This window comes from Chiloscyllium plagiosum, unplaced genomic scaffold, assembly GCF_037043375.1.
Source record: "Chiloscyllium plagiosum isolate Xiang-an unplaced genomic scaffold, Cpla_swu_hap1 HiC_scaffold_41, whole genome shotgun sequence".
NCBI lineage: Eukaryota > Metazoa > Chordata > Chondrichthyes > Orectolobiformes > Hemiscylliidae > Chiloscyllium > Chiloscyllium plagiosum.
In genome coordinates this window covers 20,417,173-20,432,814 of record NW_028270179.1, presented here as the reverse complement: position 1 = coordinate 20,432,814, position 15,642 = coordinate 20,417,173, and the positions used below count along the sequence as shown (strand labels likewise).

Below are 15,642 nucleotides of genomic sequence, written 5' to 3'. Positions count from 1 at the left end.
ACTCCAAGTATGAAACTCCTACACACCTCGCCCCGATAGGATGCCTTCTTTGTCACTTCTTATTTCACACCTTCATGATACCCTTCGCTGACATATAACTATATATGATTTCCAACTCCTCCATGGACTCGTCCTGTTTAATCTCGTTCAGTTGGCCATTCCTAAGAAATACCTGGGGTCCTTTAATTGCGGGCCTCCTGAACCACTGTGACATAATGCAGAATATAATAAGAAAGGAAAATTGAATCTTGGCTTTTACTGCAAACGGACTGCTTTATATAAAGACAAATTGTCATTACAATTATAAAGACTTCGTGAGACCAGATTTAGTGTTGTGTGTCCAAGTTCGGTTAGTTTTTTTGAAGATAGATGTGGTGGCACTGGAGGCAGTTCAGAGGCGATTCACCAGGTTGCTTCCACACTTGGGAAGGCTGTAATAAAAGGAGTGTAAGTAGTTTGGGCTTGAAATAGAACCTCATGATGGAGTTCAGAAGAATGAGTCGTAATCTGATTGAGATACTTTTAGTACAAAGGGAACTGCTAAAGTGGACATTGAACAAGATGATTCCTTTTTCGTGGTTTAGTTTCGACCAAGATACAGAGTCAAAAGATGTAGTTTTAAAAACCGAGATGAGAAATTACTGCTTCTTTCAGAGGATTGTGAGTCTGATGAGCTCACTTCCCCAAACGCAGTTGGGGGAAACTAGAATTAGAAAATATACGCGATTTATAATTGGAATTTGTTGCCAAGCGTGTTCATAGAGAAGCAAAGTGAGAATTATATAATTTCACCATTTCCAGCGCCATCTTAGATCAAGAGGTTTCTAATTATAACATCTTATATATAAAGAAGAAAAGTAAGGAAATATAATTAAAAGTTCATTACGAACGTCTTTCTTACAACAAAATACCAAAATTAACAAATAATGTCGGTAGTTCAACATTGAATTTCAAGGAGCAGTGATTACATTGTCTCTGATTGAAGGTTAGAAGTGTGGCACTGGAAAATTACAGCAGGTCAGGCAGCTTCAGAGAAGTAAGAGCGTCGATGTTCAAGGAAATAATCTTGTTCATGAATGAGACATTCCTGATGAAAGACTTATGCCTGAAACGTCGACATTTCTGTTCTTCGTTTGCGGCCTCATATGCTATGCTTTTCCATGACGACACTACTTGACTCTGATCTCCAGTATCTGCATTCCTCACTTTCTTTCTTATTGGAGGAGCTTATTTCCTGGCATTTGTGCACGGCGATTTTATCTTGCCACCTGTCAGCTCAAGCCTGTGTACTGTCCAGATTGTTTTGCGTTGAATATGGCCTGCTTCAGTAACTGAGGAGTCAGGGATGGTGCTGAACATCGTAAAATCATTGGCGAACACCAGCACTTCCGACCTCATGATGGGCGCCAACCAGGTCACAAGATTGGATCTCTGTCTCCTCTAACGAAGATGAGTTGCATTTGGGCCTGAACTCATTGGAATTTTTAAGAATAAGATAGCACTTTGTTGAAACATGAAAAATTATGAGGGACTTGAAAGCTACAAGTGGAAAGGTTAAGTTGGTTTGGGCCTGTGCTTAATAGCGGTAAGGTGAATGAGATGAATCCTTGTTGAAAAATGCAAGACTCTGAGGAGACTTGATAAGGTACATGCAGAGAGGTTGTTTTCACTTGTGGGAGAATCTGACCAGATGGTCATCATTTCAGAATAAGGACCTGATGGGCTGAAGAGCATCTTCCGCTGCTGTGTGAATATGTGAGTTTCTCCATGAGATATGAAAATAGAACAGAAATCCCGATGAATGCAAGGAGTTTCATTCACACCAATACAAAAAACTGAGTTCGAGCATCTCATTGGCAGCGATACAATCGAGGAGAAACTGCATTTCGCTGCAAGCACAGTTTCGTGCTGGTCACTTTCCCCAGTGGGATCTCACGAGTGTTGGATGCACTTCCCGTTGCATAAACCTAATTCTCTGTACACACTCTCAGTCTGGTGCTTCTGTTGTCATTGCCACAGTATAAGCGTAAACATAGGATAAGAGAGAAAATTATATTTAGAATGACAGAATGTTGTGCAATAGATAGATGCCGATTGGCCAGTTGTGCCCGCATTCCAGTTCGATTCCCTTGAATCATTCTCCTGACTTCACCTCCCAGTCCTGCCTGCAGAGCCAATCCTAATAACGACCATTCTCGCTCTTGAATGCACCCTTCAATAATGCACAGAACTTTACTTCTGAAACAGTCAGTCATAGTGATCTAAGCTACACGGAGTGGCAGGAGTGTGGGACACTCTCCTTCAACTTGACTCTCCTCCGCCGCCCGTTATGTAGAAACCAAAGCCCTGCCACGTAACAATGAAGTACATGCCATCCAGACACTGGCATGGAGGCAGAACAAAGAAGGTTCACTTGGGATGATCCCAGGTAGAGAGGGACTGTCAAATGAGATAAGGTTGAATAGTGTTCAGCCTGGTGTCATTGGAGTTTAGACTCTTAGTGACGCTTAATTGAAACGCACAATATTCCTACTGGACTTGACAATGTAAAAGTGCAGAGGTCGTTTGCCCTTTGAGGGGAGTTTGGGTTCGAGGGTATCGTCTTCGTGTAAGGAAGTTATTCATTTAAGAGAGAGATGAGAAGGGATTTCTTCAGTTAGAGGTGAGTGCGGTGTTCATTACCGCTGAAGACAATGCAGCTGGTTCATTTAAGTAGGCGTTCAATTCATAAGGGGACTAAGAATCTTGGGTAAAGAAAAGGAAGTAGTGTTAAGAATGATCAGATCAAACACGACCTATTTCAATGTTGGAGAACACTCGATCGGCTGAATGGCCTCATTCTCCCTCTGCCTCTTGCGATCTTATAGACAGAAACAGAAAAAAACAAAACGTCCTGCTTTTGCTCACATGTTAAACACAGAAATGAAATTTGATTAGTCAATGATAAATATTCAGATATTGAACTCAAGAGCACAGAGCCATGTCAAGTGTGGTTTGAAGTACAGCAGGAACGGCGATAGGAGGAATTCAGCATGAAATGTGACTGCTGAGAGCAAATCCACTTACGAAAGCTCCCATCATGTTCAGAAACTCCAGATCCTGAGGAGCAGACATGTCTAGAAGTGCTTTCAGGTAGCGACCGATTTCAGAGGTACAGAGGGGCTGATGAAACGAAGAGATATCAGTGATGTAATAAAGCCTATTAACGTAGGCAAGCATTATGGAATAGCAGCCTCATTCTTTCTCCATCGCTTCCATTTTAATCAATTCCTTGCATATACCAATACACTAAAGGCTGGATATTTTTGGTAAATATTTTGGAAATCTGAAGCAAACGCCAATGGAGAAACTGGGCAACTCTGGCAGAATCTATGGAGAGAGTTCAAGAGAGATAAAGCCAGCATTCACCTTTCATGCTAACCTGTCTTTCGTGAGAGTTACTTCAGAAATGGAACTAGAAATGTGACGAGTTTCTCTTTCACCTGGGACGCTGCCAGACCAGCTTCGGTATTTTTTTGCAACATTCTTTGCATTCTCTTTTCACATTGCAGTATATGCTCATCTCCAACCGTCATACATAGTTGCTTGTGTCTATCAGCACTGAAGCCCTCTGTGACCATCAATAACATGAATAGCAAAATAAATGTTATTACCAGCCAACACCGATCACGACCCAGTTTAAATGTGAGGCACAGGACTTCGAGAGTGGGTACTACATGAACAAACAGAAGATTAATTGTTTAATTTTAACTCAGCTACGGTGGGCATTGCCTCCCCTTCAGCGTGCTAAAGGGCCAGGCAACTGACTGTGCCAGTTGTGAATAGAGAAATGATAAATCCTTGTTACCATCTTCTTTCAAGTTATTTGTGGATCCCCCACCAAATGTCACTCACCATTACTGGCTAGGGTGGGAATCAAACTCTGAGCTCTGGTCCTGAATTTCTGCCTCACTGCATTCCAGGATCATTGGAACAGAAGATACCCCCTCAGCATGCAGTCAGCAGCCTTAACCTTGAGTACTACCTCGAACTCCTTTAGTTAACATGCTGCTATTTTTTTTCTCATTCATCAGCAGGTAGAAATAAGGATTGAGCTAATCGTCATGTGCTCCGAGAGAAACGAAACAACAATCCATACAGTGAGAGAAAGGAATGCAGTGATATTTAAATCCGTCAGATGAACAGTTCCAAATTGCTGGGCCATCTTTGTAGCAGCATGTCCATGAACGTCGAGGGCCCTCTGTTCCTGCACGGCCCTCAAATTTGTAACTTTGAGCATGTTTGTTCTATCCATCTTTCTTCCAGCGAAGTACATTACCTCACATTTCTCTGCACTCAAATTCATCCGCCAGGTCTCTGCCTATTTGAACAACTTAACAATGTCCCTCAACTGCATAGTCATAATTCACTATTCGCCTCTTGCTCGTTATCATTTCAAAATTTCAAAGTTTTGCCCTCTCACACATCTCCAAATCGTTTATTTTAATCTAGAATCCTAAAACTTATGTCTGTGGAGCAATCATTTTCAAATTCGGTCCAATATGAGAAACATCGTGTACAAAGTGCTCGAAACTACTTACAAAACTACGTTTCATACTCTCGGTCAGTACTGAGGGATCACTGCATTTCCGGGTATAGTCCTAAAGAAGAATGATGCCACCACATGGTCAAACGCAAGGTAGATGATATTGTCAGTGTATAAGCGCTGAGACAGCATCGCGTGTTCCGTACAATATGAGGCACTTATTGTCATAGCGTCACTATTGAGGGACCATCACACTTCAATCTGTTACCGCAGGAGGGGAATATTCAATCTGCGGCTTGGTGTTGAGGGCTCCCTGCATTGTCGGCAGGTCAGTCCTTCAGGAGCGGATGTTCTTGGATGGTCAGTGCTCAGGGAGTCCGAAATGTATGGAGAGTCAGCGCTCATCGAGCGCCATCCAGACAGGATTGCCTCAAGGAGGACTACACTGTCGGAGGGTCAGTACTGAGGGAATGCCGCATTGTAGAAAGAGACATTACTGTGGTGGCACCACAGTATCTGGGTTCAGCATTGAGGGAGCACCGCACAAACTCCACATTGAAAGATCCTGAAATGTCAATTGGGATAAAATGATATGTAGCAGATATTTGCAAAGATAGCACAACCCCGCCTTGGAATTTATAATTTGGTGTTGGTCTTTCTAGTCATTACAGAATGGAATATTTATGGGCATCAGCCAAGCCTGAGTGGTTTCATTTCGCAAGTGCAGTCAGAACCGCTGGTGAACTACAGAGCTTTTAATTAGCACATTTTTACGGAACGACTCAATGTCCAAATGCAGCAAGAACCGCACATACTTGAGATTTGGTCGAACGAATGGTAAAGGCTTTTTTGTGCCATGCCATCTTCAGAGTAAATTGCATCTCTAAACAGAATTTAATCAAATCACTACCCATAAGCGTTTAATGATGTTTCTATCGCTTAATGCCGCATTATCAACAGCTGGGAGGTGACAATTCATTGTGAGCTATCAGCAAGTCACAAACAAAATTCCCGGACATTCCATTGTAAAAAGAGGCTCTGTGTAATGGCAAAGCAGGACAATTCCCACAGTAACATGCAGTAGTATCACACAGCCATCCTTCTGTCAAAATAAGCTGCTTTCGCATTCTGCCGGCTTCCCATACACATTTCCACTTTATTCAATTGGTCGTTGTCCTATCGAATTAAAAAAACAATTAATCATTATTGATCTGTAGATGAAGGTTTGGTCGCTGAGAGAGAAGGTTCATTTTCAGATGTTTCATCACCATACGAGGTCACATCATCAGTGAGCCTTCGGATGAAGCACTGGTGGTGCAGCTCGATTACTATCTATATATTTGAGTTCCCTTGGATTGGTGATGCCATTTCCTGTGGTGGCGTCATTTGATATGGTGATGTCACCTCCGGTTCGATTTCTCAGTTGGTGGTAAGTGGGATCCATATCAATGTGTTTGTTAATATACTTCTGGCTAGAATGCCATGCTTCTAGGAATTCGCGTGCATGTCTCTGTTTGGCTTGTTCTAGGATGGATGTCTTATCCCAGTCGAAGTGGTGCACTTCCTCATCCATACGTAAGGATTCTAGTGAGAGTGGGTTATGTCTTTTTGTGGCTAGTTGATGTTAATGTATCCTGGTGGCAAGTTTTCTGCCTGCTTCTCAAATGTAGTGTTTGTTAGTTCTTGCAAGGTATTTTATAAATGACATTAGTTTTGCTTGTTGTCTGTACAGGGTCTTTCAAGGTCATTAGGTGCTGTTTTAGTCTGTTGTTTGGTTTGCGGGCTGCCTCGATGCCAAGGGGCCTGGGTTGTCTTGCAGTCATTTTCGAGATGTCTTTGATGTAGGGGAGCGTGGCTAAGGTTTCTGGAGGCGTTGTGTTTGCTTGTTTAGGTTTATTGCTGAGTAATAGGCGGACTGTGTTCTTTTTGAATACACTATATAAGTTATTTTCCCCTGTTGTGCGTAGTTTCTCTGTGCTGCAGTGTATGCTGGCTCGTTGAAGTAATGTTATAATCCATATCCGTTTGTGGATTTGCAATGATTGCTTCTGTAGTTCTATATTTGGTCTGTATGTGTTGCTTTCCTCTAGACGTTGGTTTGAAGTTCCCCATTGGCTGTTCGCTGTACTGCGACGTCTAGGAAAGACAGTTTATTGTTGTTTTCTTCCTATTTAGTGAATTTTATGCCAGTAAGGATATTATTGATGGTCTTGAAGTTTTCTCCAATTTGTTTTGTTTAGTGATGACAAAGGTGTCATCCAGGTAATGGACCCGAAGTTTGGGTTAGATCGTTGGCAGAGCTGTTTGTTCGATTCTCTGCATTACTGCCTCTACTAAGAACCCTGACATCGATGATCACATGGTCTTCTCTTGGTTAGTCTGTAAGTTTTGTTGTTGATTGTGAATGGCTGATAAGGCATTGGCTCACTAACTTGACGGTCCTGACCTTGCTGATGAAGCTGATGATGTTTGGTGTATGTGTCTTTGGTTGTTCGAATAATGTACTCAGTGTTTCCTTGGCCAGGTTGATGTTCCTGGATATGAACAGGGCTGTTACGTCAAAGGAAACCCTTATTTCATCATCTTTTACCTTGGTGTCTTCCGGAATTCTTGGATGGAATGGATGGAGTGACGTGGGCTACTAAGTGTTTTAGGCCAAGGTGCAGCTTCTTGGCTAATCTGTAAGTTGATCTTCCAAATAGCAAGACTATGAATGTGAGGGGCCTGAGGCTTCAACCGGAGGCTCACTAAAGATGTTATCTAGTATAGTGATGAAACGTCTGAACACGATCCTTCCAACTCAGCCAGCAAACCTACAACCAAAACCTCAACCTGAGCTGCAAATCTTCTCAGAACTCACTATTACTGGTCTGTTTTCGAGATATTTTTCATCCTAACACTGCAGAGAGACATGTTTCACACATCTTGACTTCTCATTGCTTGTGAAATAAAATGTGTACAAGTCGATATTTGATGCAAAATCAACTGAAGACAGAATCATTTTTATGGTATATGATGGTTGCTCAGCAATGTGAAAAAACAATGAGGCACCCAATGAGAAGTTGGATTTCATATACGATAAATACTTTGCATCTTCTTACTGTTTAATTCATTTGATATGAGATTAAATACATAGTTCAGCACTTTCTTCCACTGCTCTCTGAACTTAGTCTGGGTCACGTCATACATGCTAGTTTTTTGAAGCAACTCTGCAGCTGCACCACGAAGCCAATTCCATGTCCAAGAACAGGTATCTATATGGGTCTGTAAACAAAGAAATACACATGTCTCCACAGAGAGTAAAGCATCAACATTCTCCATAATAATAAACTTTTCCTGAGATGACAAGCAACAAACTGAATGAATTCCTTTAATTCTCCATCTCCGGGTATTTGGAACCCTTCTCACTGCTGCGAGCCCGAAGTATCCTGCAGTCTGTGCTGGCCACTAAGATGCTTCTGTTAGTCGAAGTGCTGTGAATTAGAATTAGAATAAAATGAACCCATGGTGATAAAATATGTTGCAGGAACTGGATTGTTGTCCATGCCAGAGAAATTATATAGCTACTTGGGACAACACAAATCAATCAATATGGAATTGACAATGAACAAGTGTGTGACAGTATAAAGTAGAACAGCGTGAATGTTGTACAGTGGGAGAGTCTTCAGCAACAGAGCATTTTCCCTATAAATGATAGGATTGGGCCTCAATATTGGATCAAAGATAATTACCAGTTTAACAGATGTTGAGATTGCCACGAGGTAGAAAGTGACATATGTCGAATTTTCCCCGAGAAAAAGAACTGGAAAAATCAAGATATTTATTTCTAGGGAGAAGGGATAATTGAGGCATCGGTATAGGATCATGGAGGGTACACAACTGTTTTAATATTTATGATTGCGCGTGGATTATTTGATGCTTTGAAAGCAATTAACCTGTTGCTCACTCGAATCATTCTCTATACAGTTGCTGTTTCGCACGAGTAGAAGTGGAGTTTGCAGATGAATTAGAGCTAGAAAGTTGTTTATGAGTAAAGATTTCGTTTGTAATAATAACTGGATATTCTGTGGAGCAGCTGTCGATCACAACCGCCTTCTGTTACCAGTAACTATATGATTAGTCATAACATGGCTGCACAGTTTGGCCCACTGAATACGCTCCACAGAAATGATCAGACCTCGGAAGCTGAGGAGCTCAACCCTTCCCTGCATTACATCCCACATTCACAAATTAAAGCAATTTATCTTCTTAGTAGCTGATGCTCTGAGTTGTGAGTTTCAATGACTAAAACAGAGACTGTCAGTAATGGGGTGCCAGACATCCTGTGCTACTTGGAGAAAGTGAGGACTGCACATGCTGGAGATCAGAGCTGAAAAATGTGTTGCTGGAAAAGTGCAGCAGGTCAGGCAGCATCCAAGGAGAAGGAGAATCGACGTTTCGGGCATAAGCCCTTCTTCAGGAATCCTGTGCTACTTGTAAACCAATAAACAAACATTATCCCAAAAAGGAAGCTCGAGAACCAACTCGTCTGATCCTATAAACCGAATTTACTGAATTGCTTTCCCAATTTTCTCATAGTTCATAACAGCCACGCTTGTTTCTTCTGTCTGAGACTGTGTGTAGCAGTGCGGCTGACATGAGAATTCTTCTTTTAATTTGAAAGTTTTAAACCAATGATTTATTATTGCTTTCCTGTAATTAGATTCTATTTACCATTAAGTACATTTTTCAGGAACATGAACCTCCTCCGTTTTGTCTGTCACCTTGGATCTAAAAAACACGATATTATCGGTATATTTTTTAAAAATCATGAACGTTTGTGGCGCACTCGGGAATGGCAAGGCTGGATTTCTCGCTCAGAAACCCAATGAAGTTTTCAAATAACTATCGAGAAAGTGGAATCTGAGGAAGGGAGTGAGGCAATGAAAAAGGAGCAAGGGGTCGGAAATTATTTGACTGAGATGAAAATTTTGAATCTCTGTTCTTTTAACTGCAGGCGTGTGCAAATCAGGAAAGTTTGCATTCAATTCAGAAAGTACCTTGTGATGTTTGATGTACCAAAGAAGCTGAAGTTGAAGCATGGACCAGGATAGTATGATGTGAATGTTTGTGTGTGGGCCAGTGTGCTATTGCATTAAAGAACAGAAAAATCCAACAACGTTTCAATTGGGGATTTCGACAGGAGGTTGGCGATAAAAGAGGTGAATATGGACATTGTTACAGAAGATTTATTAGGCAAGTTAAAAACGAGACGTCGTTGCCAGCAATTTGTGAAGCCCTGAAAGATACAGTGAGGAAGAAAACAGCATGGATTAACCAGAGATAATGAACAGGTAGAAAGATGCAGAAGGATGTGAGGGATTAAACTTTGCGAGGTCGAGCTTTCAAATTTTTAAACTTCCAAATTTCAGTATGAGTATTACAGGCTTGATAATAAGACTGTATTAACAACAAATTGCTGCGTGTCACGAAATTTCGTATCCACAAACGATGCGTAGTTGAAGCAAGTAAATTATGAGAGTATTCAATTTGTGAACAGAGTCAGTATCTTCAAGCGAACAGTTAATCAAAAATAAGAAAATCCAGAAAGAAGTGAATGTAAGTGTGAAAATTATTTAAGGGAATTGGACGCAATGCAATCCATAAAGACTGACAGAGAGAGAGAAAGAGAAAAAGAGATCGGAAGAAATTAACACTTGCACAGGAATTAACAACACTTCACACGAAGTGCATATTCGTGATTTTAATGAGAGTGTGCCATCATGGGTTGATCTGAGCATAACGGCACGATCCTATATTCGACAAGGACTGCATATCCATCAGTAGCACATCAAGGTGATACAACAGCGCATTGTTTGAATTCGAGAGTGACTGATCAGTTTTTGATGATATTCAGTTGATGGAAACTGGTATCTTTCGTGTGGCCAAGAGAGAAATGGACCAACATTTGCCAAAGACCCCCAAGGTGTTTTAAACTGCAGTAGGTTAAAGGTGAGCAGGAGATGGGCACTGTCATGGAGGTAACTGAGGGCAGGATTGGTTCAGTCATGGTCTTTGCTCGGGACTCCGTCAAGTATCAGTGGGAATGATGAGATTATATATAGTCTTGATCAGGCAAACACCCAGTGAGCAGGATCATGATATAGTAAACATGCTGCATGCTGGCCACAGCTCAGACATTTCATAGTTGTACTCAAATGCTTCCCAAAAGCACACTAACCCCTGTCAGATGCGACTGTAAATGACAAGTGTTTTCTTGCAGTGAAGCACGGTTTTCTCACTGACTGAGAAACTTACCCAGGATCCCAGTAATAGCAAGAACGGGACATTAATTTTTGTAGCATGTGACACACCTAATACACCCACAAATTTAAATGCACCCATTTATGATTCTCACAAATGTAGTTAAGGGCATAGAAAAAAAAAACGTTTTTCCAATGTTGCCACATTAGAAATAGTTGTTCAGAGGTCCTGATCGATTCCCAAAAAACCTTTGACATACCAATCGGGCCGTGCCATCTGCCGTGAGCTGCGGAATGCTGCCAGTTTAGTAGGTGACTCAGATCTCCCTGTAACATAATGACAAGACGTTTGGGAGTTATATCCTTATTGAGAGAAATAGAGAAGGCATTGGTGACATAATAAGACAGCCCACTGAGGCCGCTATTGACCTTTACCTCAGAGGGGGCAGTTTCAGTTTCAACCCCGTCATTTCTAAGCAACATTAAAAGCACTTCTGACCCAACATTTATAACAATGCACTCGGGATTCATGAAGATGTGGGATCTTGCTGCTAAAGCTGTACGGAAATGCGATCATTTAGGGAGGTGATCAAGTGATCACACATTCGTTGCTATCCATTAAGTATTTGCAGTCCATCCACATTGAAGAGATTTTTTATGCTATCAGATGAACCATTAACAGTTGTGAGATTTCGCCAAACATGCAGGTCACAGACAATATCCCTGATTGGTACATCAGCGCTGGAGCCCAGTATTTAAGCTGCATGCACAGTGTTCAGTAGTTAGTATCCAGAGGATGATCCATCGGAGACTTCTGAGTTGCTAATATAAAAAATGGTACATTTATAGTCAATTTTCTTCATATCAAATGAGATCAGCAAACCACTGAAGACATTGACAATTGGCAATCTTTGTTACAGTATCCTAAATCTAATACTTGAAACTCGTGCCTATATTGGTTCAGTACAGTTCTTGCGCCCTATACATTAATGCTGGCAGAGACAAAATCTCGGGAATACATCACGTGGGGGCAGATCAGAATAAAGCAAAGAAAAATTATAACCACTTTAGATCAGTTCCCATCTCTCACTTCGCTGCTCACCTTTCCTAACAAACAGATGCAAAATGTCATTGGCCAAGCCATTAATCCCATGCAGACACAAGTCATTGATGGTCGGATGATATCCAGACGGAGCTTTCAGATCCACGTGCAATTGGAAAATGTTGTCTGAAGATGAAGAGAATTGCACTGGTGAGGTGAGGTGAGTTGAGAATGAACACATTTCATGGAAGTTCAGTGTGTGTCTCAGAGTGACGTCAGTCATTGCTGGTCAGTGGAAATCCTTTGAAGACTCTACACTGGCTGGAAGTTCAAAGAATGTAGTCACGTTCCGTTGAAGCTAATCATCTCCCACCTCTGTTGACATCGTCCACAAATGTAAAAAGCATTGAAACTATCGGCCTAAGGAGGCTACTCAAACCTTCTAGAAGTTGCAAGATTCCATTAGACCATGGCTATCAATCCATCTCAATCTCCTTTTCCTACTATCTCACATAAGCCCTTTGATCTCAATTTCCTAAAATAGGTTACCTAAATCATTTTGTTAAATTAAAAAAGAAATATGTTTAATATTTCGGCTTCTAATGCTTTCTCTGACAGAGAATTCCACAGGCTGACCACATTCTTTGTCAAAATATTTCTCATTGTCTCAGTGCCAAATACTTAGCCAAATACCCTCAGACATTTACCTCCTGATTTTGGACTGTTCATCATTCGTAACACACTTCCTGTCCTCTTCTGTGTCCCAATAAAATTTCATAAGATTCGGTTTGATAATTCCTATGAAAGCCAGTGAACCGAGTCCTAACCAGTCAAATATTTCTTCATTTATCAGTTCTGCCATTCAATGAATCATTCTGGTAACCCTTCGTGGTACTGGTTAAGTTGCCATAACATCCTTCTCCAGATCTGGAAGAAACAACCACGCATAGCTTTCTGGAAAGGATCTCACCAAGTGTATTATGGGTGGAGTGTTTCTCACTTGGAGGGTAACTGCTGAGAAAGCTTTGGGTTGGGGGAGTGGCAGTGATGTGGGGTAACTGCATTGTTGGAATATCAGTTTTGATGGAGAGTTGCACTGTCAGAGAGTGAGTGATAAGGGAGTATTGCACTGTCGGGGGGCGTGGGGGCAGCGGGTCAGTGCTGCGGGAGCGACATAATTTCCAAAGATGAAGCAAAACAATTTTGCAAAATGGGCATGGGCAATAAAATAGATCAAACATATGACGATATTAGATAATTACTTTGGAAGAATTCGGAAATTCACTTCCTGCGGTAATGGCAACTCATGCGGAATAGCAAAAAGTTCAAAAACGGAGATTCGCAGGTGAAATGGCAGATGATAATGAGCTGGGACATTCATCAAATTTTGGCTTCCAACAACAAAATCAGTCCGTGAGGGACAGAAATTTGGGGAAAGAGAAATCCTCACGTGGTAAGGGAACAGTGGACTTCGGTTGAGATACTCAAGATAGCTTACAACCAAGTGGGATGGAAACCCATGTCGGGGAAATTGAAGTTAAAAAGCTCCGGTGTTTTCACTGCAATAAAGTCGTCGACTTGATGTCAGGAGGAAGTGCCAGATCTTTGAAAACCAATTATTTGCGAAGGTAAGGTTTACTCACATAAGTCAGGAATAACAGACAAAGAAGTTACAGTATTAAGAGATCCGGCATTATGTTAATATTTCACGTTGCGAGATGCGGAGGTATGTAATTCAGAATGATTATTGTCTGAAAATGTCACAGTAAGTTGAATTCATGGTGAGACAAAATGTGTTCCATTCTGTCTGATGAGGGTGGATTGTCCAATAAAAAATGGAGCACTGGTAACAGGCTACTGGAAAAAATCTTGACACCAGAAATACAATTTATCCTTGGTAATGATATAACTTGGTCACAGGAGGAGTGTTGCTTTTCGTTTTTGAAACACAAGTGTAAAATACGGGATCCGGTTTATTGCAGGAATTATACTCTGGGATTTATCCTGACTGTGTGGTAAAAGTCACAAAGTCACCAGTTGAAAAAGGAGGAGAAATCAAACAATACAGTTAAAAATGTTGAAACAAAATTGACAGACACCACGTTCAATCAAACGTTTGAGACAAAAATGAACCTGTGGATGACAAAGTGCATATCTTTAGCTGAGAGAATTTAACTGACTAAAGCAAAGGAAGGATGGAAATTTGAGTCAATTATCTGAAAAAGTGTGAACCGAAAAATAATCTGAATCTATCCCTGAATGTTACTGTTTTAAAATGATGCCTTGATGAGAAAATGGAGACCATCAGGTATCAGGCATATTAAAAATGAGCATAAATTCATCAAGTTGTATTACCAGTCTGTTACAGAAAGGAAGTGTTGAGGGTAGCGCATGAATTGCCAATAGAAATTCATTTTGGGATAAGGAAACTCAAGCTCAAATACAAAAGTATTTCTACTGTCCTGGATGCCAGAAGAATGCAGCTGAGACTTTGCCGTACTTTTGAAAAGCGCAAATAGTAATAATACCAGCTTTTTTTTTATATCCCCATGCCTGCAGTCATACCCATTTGAAATTATTTAACAACGGTCTTAATTGATTGTGTAATATTCCTACGTACAGCACGGATGTGCTCAATAGATTTCCTGAGAGCATTACATTGCATAAAATCGCATCTAAAAGGATTGTAGAAGAGTTGCTCAAATATTTAATGAGATACAGACTACCCACAGAGTTCTAATCTGATGAAGTGTCGGAAGTTACATGACAATTATTCAGGAAAATTTTGGACAGTTTAGGAATAAAGCAATTAAAATCCACTGCGTACTATCCAGAATAGCAGGGAGAAAGGTGACATCAGACGTGAATCACCACGTCAAAGGTTTGTACTCAACACTAGCCAGATGATTGGCACAAAAGAATTCTGTTTCTACGTTTTGCCATTGCAGATACACCAAATGAATCGACGACATTCAGTCCATTTCAAATCGTTTTTGGCATGAGATGAGAGGATGAAATAAATTAATTAAGGAGATATTGGTAAGTTAGAATTCAGAAATCACATATTTGGACTATGTGCCAATTTTAGGGAATGGTTAATTAGAGCTGTGGGGTTGGCGAGACAGCATTTGAAAATATCACCGTATATCATGAAACAGAAAGCAGACAAAAAATCAAAAACTCGCAAGTCTGCTGACGGAGATAAAGTGTTCGTGTTTCTTCCAATGATAGGTGAAAAATTAAAAACAAGTTTTAGTGGAGCTTATCAAGACGAAAGGAGATTGGGTGAGGTGAAATATTTGATAAGGGCTCCAGAGAAACCGAAATCTCCCAGTGTGTCATGTGAACATGCTCAAAAGTTATTTTGATGGGTAAGCAATGGAAAAAGAATATGTTTTACTGGATATAACAGAGGCCAGAGCCAAGTTCAGACGGTTCCGAATTTGGCATTCCGCAAATTAAATTGGACAGTGAGGAAAGTATCAAAACCCGGATTAAATTATTGAGTTACCTTGCAGAGGAAATTTGAAATGATCTGAAAGAGTTTCACTATTGCATGGGGATGTACGTGGAAATATATAGGAAATTAGTAATTTAATCATACATGATGTTGTTATAGGAAAGGCTGTTGTAAATAAGAAATATCCGAATAGTCTTAACACTCTAAAAATCTCACAGAGTGAAAACAAAATGCTTGAACATATTCTCCAAGACAACAAGATCAAAATGGTTTGCGCAGACTGGAGCTCACCTACAGTAATGGTGCAAAAACCCAGTTGGTATCCAATGGTTATTTGTGGACTACCACAAAATCCATGATTACAAAGTCTGAT

At 40.7% G+C, this 15,642-nt stretch overlaps 1 protein-coding gene across 1 annotated transcript in view; it reads right to left on the bottom strand.

Annotated features, from left to right (window-relative positions):
- Window positions 1-5,611: 5,611 nt before the first annotated feature.
- The window catches only part of LOC148138177 (uncharacterized), a 148,803-nt gene continuing 138,772 nt past the window's right edge, over window positions 5,612-15,642 (bottom strand). Inside the window, exons 4-6 of the mRNA XM_087981868.1 lie at window positions 11,028-11,094; window positions 6,958-7,075; window positions 5,612-5,701 (exon numbers count right to left, since the gene is read on the bottom strand). Coding sequence (XP_087837994.1) covers window positions 5,612-5,701; window positions 6,958-7,075; window positions 11,028-11,094 — 275 coding nt within the window. The remainder of the gene's footprint in view (window positions 5,702-6,957; window positions 7,076-11,027; window positions 11,095-15,642) is intronic.